The 10,520-nt window shown below is 47.3% G+C and overlaps 1 protein-coding gene across 1 annotated transcript; it reads left to right on the top strand.

Annotated features, from left to right (window-relative positions):
* The first annotated feature begins 2,061 nt into the window (after window positions 1-2,061).
* On the top strand, window positions 2,062-9,039 carry COA1 (cytochrome c oxidase assembly factor 1). Its single transcript, XM_027772034.1, has 5 exons — window positions 2,062-2,207; window positions 2,505-2,603; window positions 5,458-5,607; window positions 7,852-7,928; window positions 8,772-9,039. The coding sequence occupies exons 2-5, from the start codon at window positions 2,520-2,522 to the stop codon at window positions 8,869-8,871; spliced, it is 411 nt and encodes a 136-aa protein (XP_027627835.1). The 5' UTR covers window positions 2,062-2,207; window positions 2,505-2,519; the 3' UTR covers window positions 8,872-9,039.
* The last annotated feature ends 1,481 nt before the right edge of the window (window positions 9,040-10,520 follow it).

The following is a 10,520-nucleotide window of genomic DNA, read 5'->3' as shown; positions in this document are numbered from 1 at the left end:
AATTAGCAGTCTCAGAGTATCTACATGAGGAAATTTCTCCAACAGGACCTTTCTGAATTCTTTCACTGTCAGCATTTCAGAAATGAAGGTAGACAGTGGTTATTATTCTCTTTGTTCTAGAAGGCAGAGAAACGGGCTGGATTATGTTTAACCCCCGGCACAGGTCCAAACACTTGGAGAAGTAGCATGCTCCCCAGTTCTGTGCTGTACTGCCCCTGACACCTTATGTCACATCAAAGATTTTTTTTTTAATGTATGTGCTTGCCAGAGAGATAGAGACAAAGAGTGAAAGAGAGAAAGTACCTCCTCCAGGGGGCATGGCCATGCCACAGTCCTTTCTCCTCCACTCTCTTCTTGGGATTTTGGACATACACACACACATGCCTGGCATGGTTTTCAGTCCTCTGAGTCTGGGACTCAAATTTCACAGTCGGCCATATGGGAGTCAGCTGCCTTAACCATCATGCCATTAGCTGACTGAAAGACTGCTTTCTAAAAAAAGCGCATGTAAAATCTAAGGTTGGTACCAGGGGATGGCATAATGGTTACATTGGTGGGCTCCTCTACAGGTGACTGCGGTTTGAGTCCTGGACCCAGCGGCTTAAAACTCACACCAGGTGCATGTGCATGCATGCCCAAAATCCTGAGAAGAGAATAGAGGAGAAAAAATTGCGGTGTGACCATTTCCCCGGGAGGTGATTTCTTGCTTTCTAGCTCTCTGTCTCTCATGCAAATGCATGTACCCTATAGCAAAACAAAACAAAACAAAACAAACAAACAAAAAACAACTCTCTCAAAAAAAATCTAAGGTTAACTTCAAATGGGGGAAACTTTTTTTCTTGGAGAAACATCAGCAAAGACAAAGAAAAATTTACTTCACCTAGGGTGAGAATGCCCTGATAGTCAAAGCAAACCAAAACACCACAGAAAGAATTTGACTTACAAATATATTATTTATTTTCTTAGGTCCTTTAAAATATTTATTAAGTTGGGACCAGCAATTAGCGTAATGGCTATGTAGCTGGACTCCCATGTAGTAGACTGTGGTTCGAGTTCCGGACCTGATGGCTTAAACTCACGCCGGGCGCGTGTGCGTGGGTGCCCAAGATCCCGAGAGGAGAATGGAGGAGAAGGGATTGCAGCGGTGGCCATCCCCCCTGGAGGGTGATTTCCTGCTTTCTGTCTCTCTGTCTCTGTCTGCCTGGCAAGCGCACGCGCCCTGTAACAAAAACCTCCCCCCCCAATTTTTTTTTTTTTAAGTTGATTGTCAGTATTTCGAATTCAAGCATTTTCACCTAAAAGACCTGCTTTGGGGCTAGCCAGGAGACATGGTGATTTGGGCAGGTGAGTACCACATGGTCTACTGATGGTTCAAGTCCTGCACCAAGTGACGAGGAACATGCTGGGCGCATGTGTGCATGCGTGTCCAGAATCCCAAGAGGAGGGGAGAGGAGAGGGAATTGCAGTGTGGCCATCCCCTGTGGGGGTGCTTTCTTTTTTTCTCTCCCTTTCTGTTTCTGGCAAGCACATGTACCATAGAGCAAATTTTAAAAAGAAAAAAGAAAAAAGAAACGGATTTTTGTCACTTTTCGAAAAATGGAAAGATCTTAAGGCTTGGCCCACATGGACACAGTTGTCTGGAGCCAGGGTGAAGCTTCTCCCTTGGCTGGGCTGTGCATTCCTCACTTTGTAGTGTCTGGTCTCATTTATGTGCCCTGCTGCCCTATGACATTTGCCTATGACCCTTATCCTACCCTGTTCTACCCCTCTAGCCATGGCTACATGTTCTACCTCCGTCTCACGGCCAAGTTCTTACAGCTTTACATGAAGACTCAGGTCCATGTGAGGAGAGGTTAGAGGCCCCCAGGAAGGAGGAGAATTGGCTCGGCAAGGCCCACGTGCCTTTCCCAGCTCCGCCCAGGCCTTCAGGGACCGGAGTGAATGCTAGGGTGGGTGGCGTGTGCTGTATTTGCTGTTGGCACCTCTCCATCTGTGCATTCAGCCTGAGAGTCATAACCAGTGTTTCCTCATCCAGGGGGTGGGGCATTCTTCAAAATATGAAAGAAAGCTGCCAGTGACAGCTCCAGCCCATTTGCAGGCTTACAAGAACAGCTGTTGCCACAAAGGGAGAAGCTTCCTGTTTACCAGTTGGTCTGAGACAAAGTGGCTGTGCTTCCTGGCTGCGTGGGGCTTGGCACACAGGCCAGGTTCTGTCTGTCAGGATGGTGGGCTGAATGCTTGCTCTGTGCTGGGCCGGCTGGGGCAGCAGAGCCCCCGGTGTCTGGGCTCTGGAGTTGGGCCACCCTCAGGAGGGTACCCTCTGGAGGGCACTTTCTTTGGCCCCAGAACCAGCCCTGGCATCAGAAAGGAAGCAAATGAGTGAGGGCAGCTAGATTTCCGGCTGGCTTCGTCCTTAGCTCTCCTTCCCCTGTGGCGCCTGATCCAGGCAAAGGCCCATGGCACAAAACTGACTCTTACCTACATGTGTATGTTCTGTTTTGAAGCCTCCAAGAAGCAAGATGCCTTTGCCACTGGGAAGATGGGCCCTTCTCACCTGTGCCCTAGCTACGGGGAGCAGTACCCTTGCCTATTACATCGTACAGAGTAAGTACGGTGGCCTCCACCTCCTTCTCCTCGGCCTGCTCCTGCATCACAGGACATACCTGGGATACTTTCAGCAGATTAGAGAAGAGAGGCCCGGTTTAGAAGCCAGCCCACCATCCTGTAGGCTATGTCCTCATTATCCTGTAATCCTAGTTTTCCCTGGATCCACAAGTACAATAAGAACCAGGGTTCATTTGTATAAGCAGCCTCACAGAAGGAGCCAGCAGGTTGCATGGTAGTTAAGGCCCTGGATTCCCACATGGCACACTGCAGTTCAAGTGCCGAAAATGGTGGCTTGAAAAACACAATAAATCAGTAGACACATAAATAAATGCTTAAAAAAAAAAAAAAAAAAGAGGAAGGAGGAAGCCTCACAAAACAAGATAGGCTTTCATTCCAGTGCATATGAGATTTCTGAGATTATATAGAAAAAGAGAAGAAGGGAGGGGGACCCCAGAGGGTTCGCAGCTGGGGGAACACTGATTCTCCAGTGTCGTCGCCCGTGTGCCCTGCCATTCTCTGCTGTTGATGTAATGGAGGAGGGGACTTGGAGCAAGGGCCTGGCAAGAACAGCAAGTCAGAGCAGAGCACAGGACTCCTGACAGACGCTTCCAGTCCCACTGCTCCCACAGCTTAATATGTAAAGACAGGCCGAAGTTTTTGTCAGCAGCCAAGACATCTAAGGTCCTTTCAGGGCTACTGGTGGCAAAGTGGCAGCAGTTATCTTCTAACCTGACTTTTTTATGAGGCTCTTTTATCCCCACCCGCCTGTCTCTTCCCCCTGACTCTACAGTGTTTTCGCTTCTTCCAGGGAGGTGTCACTCACAGACAGACAAAGCACACCAGTCCTTCACCTTCCTGCAGAGTCAGCCTGAGTCCCAGAGGCTGGAGGTGGCCCGAAATGAACAAGCCCAGGGATGATTCACGCTGAGTAACTCAGCCTCTTTGTCCTTCTGCCAAAGGGACAGCTGCAGGACCTGACAGGAATGCATGCATTTTCAGGGTAGGGTTCAGCCTTGTGGTCTGACAGCTTTTCCCCCTCAGGGGTCAGCCAACAGAGCCCAGTTGGGTGGTGAATCCTGGCTCTGCAGCAACATTGAATGCCAGCTCTAAATCTTGGGGTTTTTAATTTTTAAAAAAATTTTGCTATAGGGTATATATGCTCACTGGAGAGAGAGAGGGAAGGTGAGAAATCACTCCCCAGAAAGGATGACCAGCCCACAATCCCTTCTCCTCCATTCACGTCTCCGGACTTTGGGCATCACATATACGGATTTGGGGCATGCACACATAGGCAAGCAACGTGTTTCTTAAGCCACCAGGTAGGTCTGGGACTCGAACCACACAGCCATTTTAACCTCCACACCACCCGTTGGCCCCACCCAGCTCTAACTCTTGAGTACCCTCTAAGCTTGTGGGAGAGTCCTTCACCTTCCCAGGCCTTAGTTGCCTTATCTGTGTGGTGAAGGATATATTGCACCCCCGTGTGAAGCTGTTGTGAGTGTTAAATTAATCTCATAAAATATGAGCTACTGGGAAGCGTGAGATGTTTGCAATATTGAGAGCAATGCATACGCTTAGGAGTCACCCGGGAACGGTTATCCAGAGGACCCTGCTGCTCCCTGTCCAACGGCTGGCACCTCCTTCACGGCTGCAGCTGCTCCTGGGAAGCAGCACAGGACTCTTGGCCTCGCCCCTCGTTGTGATCAGCCTGCAGGAAGGTCTCTTCGGCCTATGGGAAAGCCTACCTGTGCTGTCTCCTGAGGGCACTTACCACCTTCCACCTTCAGCGAGGTGCTTCCCAGTGTGCCCACTAGCCTTTGGGCTGAGAAGGGACCCCAAGACTGAGAGCAGTTCTGTCTGAGATGACCGTTTCAGTCTGTAAACTTGACACGTGAACATTTCCATATCGGACTTCTTGGCCCAAGAGTTTTGTGGCCGTTCATGGTGTGCTCTCAGTGGGGGGCAGTGTTTAGAAATCAGAAATCAGGTGTCATAGACTCTGGCCTCAGCCTTGCCTCAGACCAGCTGCATCTCTCTGAGCAAGTCATGGACTCAGAGCACTTTAAATGAAAAGAAGCTTAGAGAAGAGCTGATCAAACCCCCTTGGTGAAGAATGTTTAAAGAATGAGGTGAGGAGGTGAGAAGAAATGTGGCACAGAAAGGTGAAGGGCCTGAGGTCGTCTGCACATTCCTGCAGGTGCTGTCTTTCTGTGCTTCGGTTTTCAGGTTTGTAAAATGGACAGTTGAGGATAGAGGATCCCTAATTGTTCTTCCATCCACAAATTTTACATTTCTGTTTGCTTTCACATTGTACATCAGTTTTATTATTTAACTTCCTTTCTTGCATATTTTAAAGATATTTAATTTCACTTATTATTATTGCTATTTAAAATTTGCTATAGGGCATGTGTTCTCACCAGAGACAGACAGAGAGAAAGGGAAAGTGAGGAAGCAAGCAAGCTGCCAGGTCTGGGACCCAAACCACAGTTGGCCCTGTGGGAGTCCGGTGCCTTACCCCACCACACCATGACCTGTTGGCCATCTTTCTTGCACTTTTTAATTGTCAGAGGGCATGCCAGAGAAAGAAAGCACCCCCACTGGGGCGTGGTCACACCATAATCCTTTTTTTTCCTCTTCTTTCTTTCAGTCAGGATTTTGGGTGCACACGTATTCAACTCTGGGATATTTTTCAAGCTGCCATGGCTAGGACTTGAACTGCAGTTGGCCATGTGAGATCCAGTTCCCTTAACCTCTGCCTCACAGAGCTGCCTTGCACTGCTTAATTATCTATGGAGAGTCTACCTGATCCAGTTCCATAAAGAAAGTAATAACATCTGTCTTCGCTCTTTTAAAACCTTTTCAAGGTCTTCCTATTACCAGTCGGCATTGGAGCAGCTGCATAATCACCCCACGGCACTGGAAGCGCTGGGCGCTCCTCTCAGCGTCCACCGGATCCAGCTCCTTGACAAGCACAACCTGGTGGACATTGCTGATGCTCAGGTACTGCGCTCGCCCCAGACTGCGGGCCAGGCCCCGACCGGAGAAGGGCAGGACAGGACACTGGAGTTAAGGACCAGAATGGGAAAGTCCAATAAGTGAAATTGCCACTAGGTTTAGCACCCTTTAAAAAAAGTGAGTGTTTAGTATGGACTTTTTTTTTTTTTTTTTTAACTTTTCTAGTGCGTACCTGCACTCACTGGAGAGAGAGAGAAGGAGGGCAAGTGAGAAAGTCCGTCCCAGGGGTGCTGGTGATGCCACAGTCCCTTCTCCATCCTCCTCTTGGGATTTCTGGCTCTCACTCGACGGTTTCTTACACTGCATGGTTGGCCATGTGGGATCCAGCTACCTTCACCATGCCACCAGCTGACCCCTGGATTTTATTTTTCTTATTGGCTTGTGGAGATGACTCACTCATATTTTTTTTTTCAAAGTTTATTTCTTCTATGAGGGGGGGCACTCTGCCCCCCCAAAGCAAGATCTTATGCCCTGATTACCCCCCAGTCCCAGCTAGCCCCGACCGTGGGCCTGTGTGGCTGTGCTCGGTGTGCCCAGGGCGTGCTTAGGACTGAAACCCAGGACATTTCCATTGGTGTCCAGTTGCATTACTCCTGCACCATCTCCTAACCCAATTATTATTTTGTATTTTTAGCGTTACATTTATATAAAATGCATTCTATATTTTTATGGATTAATTTTCATTTATTTTTCTTTCTTTATGGGGAACTGATGTGACAGGGAATGTGGTGAGTGAGCATCTTGAACCAAAGGCAGTAGACAGATGACCAGGGTGGTTTGCCATCCCTTCAGCATAGAGCTTAGAAATCTATCCAATCAGTGCTCATTTACATGTAACAAGGCCTTCAAAGTTTGATTTCAAAGTTTGTTTGTTTATATTGCTCCCACTGAAAGGCAGTCTATTTTTTAAGCTTATCTTTCTGTTTGGTTCAGCTTGATAAAACACACTTGAGTATGAGATGTGTTTGTGTAACAAACTTTTTTGTTTTTGTTTTTTCTTTCTTTTTTTCTTTCTTTCTTTCTTTTTTTTTTTTTTAAGAGAGGTTTCTGCTATAGGTCACATGTGCTTGCCAGAAAGACAGAGACAGACAGAAAGATAGAAAGAGAGAAATCACCCCCAGGGGGGATGGCCACACCGCAATCCCTTCTCCTACATTCTCCTCTCTGGATCTTGGGAACGCATGCACACGCGCCCGGCATGAGTTTAAGACCCTGAGTCTGGGACTCAAACCGCGGTCGGCTGCATGGTTGTTCAGCAACACAGCCATTACGCTAACTGCTGTGTAACAAAATTGTTTTTAATATATGTCCCTAGGAATGAGTCCAAGCTGTGGGGAAATACAGAGATAAGAAAGGAAGGCTTTCAGGGAGTTTACAGTTGAAAACTTCTAGAATAAGACAGGATGAAGCAATCACTGTTACTTTTGAGGTCCCAGAGGAAGAGGTTAGAGGCCTGCGAAATTGTGGCAAAGACTTTGAAAAATAGGGACCAGCAGTTAGCGTAATGGCTATGTCGCTGGACGCTCATGTAGTCGACCACGGTTTGCGTCCCGGACCCGGTGGCTTAAACTCAACGCCAGGCACGTGTGCGTGTGTGCCCAAGATCCCAAGAGGAGAATGGAGGAGAAGGGATTGTGGCGTGGCCATCCCCCCTGGGGGGTGATTTCTCTCTTTCTCTGTCTCTCTCTTTCTGGTGAGCGTACGCACCCTGTAGTAAAAAACTCTCAAAAAAAAGACTCTGAAAAATAGAATAGGACCACAAGGCCGAAGAACAACCTACACGTGAGGGCATGTCTCTCACTGTTCTCTGTCTTGATGACCTTGCTGTGGAGGTGCAGATTGGGGAGGGTGGGTGTGAACAGGTGGGCTGGGCTGGGCACGCAGAGAGCTGCAGGCTGCAGCATTATCATGTCAGGTGTGTACACTTGATCCTGCGGCCTTAGAAGCCCTGAAGTGTGCTTTTGACCCGCATGTGTCGTAGTTTGTTTTTTTCTGGGTGATCACTGTGGATATGCAGAGCAGAGTTTGGCGTATTTACGAAATGGAAGGGCTACTCCTTATCTCATAGCCGTCTAAACGGGCAGTGTACTTGTACAGGTAGCTTCTCCAGCTGGGCTATTAGAAAACATTCTAGTTTTGCTCTCAGAAGCATTCTTAGGGTATCTTTCGAGATGACAACAATGTATCTGATTCTCTCTCCCTTTTTTTTTTTTCCTGTCACACCCACAGTTGAAGATTCCTGTCTCTGGATCCAAGTCGGAGGGCCATCTCTATGTCAGCTCATCCAGAGACGCCCCCTTTCAGAGGTATCATGGGACAATGGTGGGCGTTAGAAAACAGAACTTCCTGTTTACCATTTTCATCTGTAAATGACTGCAGTACTAGGAAGAATTGATTTTCAGAGCTTGGAACTAAAAGCATCGTGGCGGGGCAGCTTGCCATGCGTTGGCTTTTAGCTCAGTCCGGGCAGTTTATCCAGTCCATTCTGCTGACCCGTCCTCCCCTTATGCTGCTGTTTGGAAGACTGCAGCTACAGTGGCCTAGGTCTACAACAATTCGATGCATGTTACAACTTCTGACTCCTCTGTCTCAATCCTTAGAAATAAAGGCATGGATTCCTGTTCTAGAATTATTCATCACATTCTTTGCATAAGCTCTCCACCCTGTTAATTGGCTTTTCTTGTCTGGTTGCCACTAGCTACATCCCCCACGGGAAGCCTCTCTCTAAGATATTTGCTGTTTAGCCAGGATGGGTTTAATTCCGGCCCTGAGGCGGCCCCCACCTAGCTCACCCTGGGCTCATTGACCTCTGAGCCTAGGATTAGTGGAGGAGCTGGCCAGATTCCAGGCCAGGAACTGAAGGTCTGTGTGAATTAGGAAATGGGATATAATCTGCCCCTTCTCCTTCCTGGTGCCCCTTCCATTCACCTGTCAGTCATCCCGAGGCTTGCCTGGAAGCAGATGCTGGTTAAATAATGAGAACACATAATAATAGAGTGTTGCATTATATTAACATAAAATAATGTTTAAAATAATGTCTAAAACATTTTAAGACATTGTTCCAAACGATAACTTTTTTCTTCCCATTTTTGACATCTTTTGCCTCAGTGTTCCCATTCATTAGAGACTCTCTTTTTTGCTCTTATCAGGTGGAAACTTCGAGAAGTCTTCCTAGAGGTTAAGGGTGGTGAGCAGATTCCCATATTCAAGTTCAGTGGGGAGAATGGCGATGAAGTAAACAGGGAGTAAAGGCGATCAGAAAGACCCAGCTTTCTCCAAATCCAGCTCCCCTTGTCTCCACCGCGTACCTGTCGGGGTGACACCATCTGAAAGGCACACACTACTGTAAGCCGGTTTCCAGCCCCCAGTGGATGGCTGTATAGCCAGTGTACGATGATTTTGGTGTAAGTCTAGCTTGAACACAACAGATGGTATTGCTTTTTAAATGGAATCGGAAAGAAACTTTATTTTGCCTTTATAAGATAATTTATTTAAAAGTGTTCTGTATAAAACAGCAAGCACAGGAAAAAATAAAAGGAAATAGCTTTAATAATAAAATGCTGTGCCTTTTGCTGGTTCTCTTTCTTTTTTCTTTTCCTCTTTCTGCCTCTTTTCCATAATTTTCACCCCCATCAATAAATAGACTGAGGCCCACTAGCACCGCAGAGGTGTTCTGTTTGTTTTAGAGAGAGGATGGGAACGTGGGAAGGGGGAGGGAGGTATTTTTACAGGGTTTCGCCATGCCCCAGTCCTCTTGCCCCAGCCTCGCCGGTACTAGTTTTCCAGGCACATCACTGGACCTAGACTGTTTATTCTGGGCTGGGAAGCACACCTGGGCCTTCCCTGTGGCCTCAGCCACCACACGGCAGTACTGGCTCGCTGGAGTCGCTATTGGCCGTGCCTGAAGAGGGTTTTACAGTGTGGACGTGAGAATGCTGAGGAAGACCAGGCGTTTCTGTTTTGGTCACTCTACCCTGACTTCATATTGTTAGAGAGCTTGTGGGCATTCTCAGTCACTTCAGAATATTTTGTGTGCTTTATTGTTTTTATTTTCTTATTTCTATTTCAATCACCGTCTGCCCAACGGAAGATTTGCAGGGTAACTGCCCCTATTCCAAACATTTCCAAAGCTGAAGACATTTGTGCGTGTACATACACATATCAGGCTAGCACAGGAAAGTTAAAGTTAACAGTTCCTTATCCTCTGCTTTCCAAACGACCACAGTAGAGGATGATACCCTTAGGTTTTATTGTTCTTATAAGGAAACAGTGGTATGAAGCAAAGACCTTCTTCCCTTGAATACTCACCCTACCCCAGTCAACGAAAGCAGAAGTATGGAGACCAACAGATGGCATAGCAGTTACGTTGCTGGACTCCCACATAGTTGACTGCAGTTTGAGTCCTGAATCCAGTGGCTTAAAACTCAACGCTGGGTGCGTGTGCACGTGTACCCAAAATTTTGAGAGGAGAATTGAAGCAAAGGGATTGCAGTGTGGCCATCCCCCGGGGGGTAATTTCTCACTTTCTATCTCTCTGTCTCTCCAGCAAGTGCTCATGCCCTTTAGCAAAAATCTAAGGAAAAAAATGTAAAACCAGAAGTCTGATGTCTTTGCTTTGAAGAGACTCCTTAACTGTTTTAGTATTACTAGATTTAATGCAATTGTAATCCTTCACAATGAAGTATAGTCCCTAAATTCTTAGTATTTACTGGAGAGAAGCCTCAGAAGAAAAGTAACCTTAATATGCTGATGGAATGTGAAGCCTGTAATCATTAGAAAATGTCTCTCTGAGAGCCAGCAGGTGGTATGGTGGCTAAGGGCACTGGACTCCCACATGGCTGACTGTGGTTCAAGTCCTGGACCTAGCAGATTGGTTTCTCAGCCCCACCCCCACCTTC

This window comes from Tupaia chinensis, unplaced genomic scaffold, assembly GCF_000334495.1.
Source record: "Tupaia chinensis unplaced genomic scaffold, TupChi_1.0 Scaffold000249_1, whole genome shotgun sequence".
NCBI lineage: Eukaryota > Metazoa > Chordata > Mammalia > Scandentia > Tupaiidae > Tupaia > Tupaia belangeri.
The sequence above is the reverse complement of the archived record's forward strand: the minus strand, read 5'-3'. Positions and strand labels throughout refer to the sequence as shown.

Excerpts from the sequence above, each read along its gene's own strand:
- COA1 (XM_027772034.1), top strand. The coding sequence starts at position 2,520 with ATGCCTTTGCCACTGGGAAGATGGGCCCTTCTCACCTGTGCCCTAGCT. Across the intron at positions 2,604-5,457 it reads TTGCCTATTACATCGTACAG|AAAACCTTTTCAAGGTCTTC; the intron begins AGTAAGTACGGT and ends CTTCGCTCTTTT. Across the intron at positions 7,929-8,771 it reads AGAGACGCCCCCTTTCAGAG|GTGGAAACTTCGAGAAGTCT; the intron begins GTATCATGGGAC and ends TGCTCTTATCAG.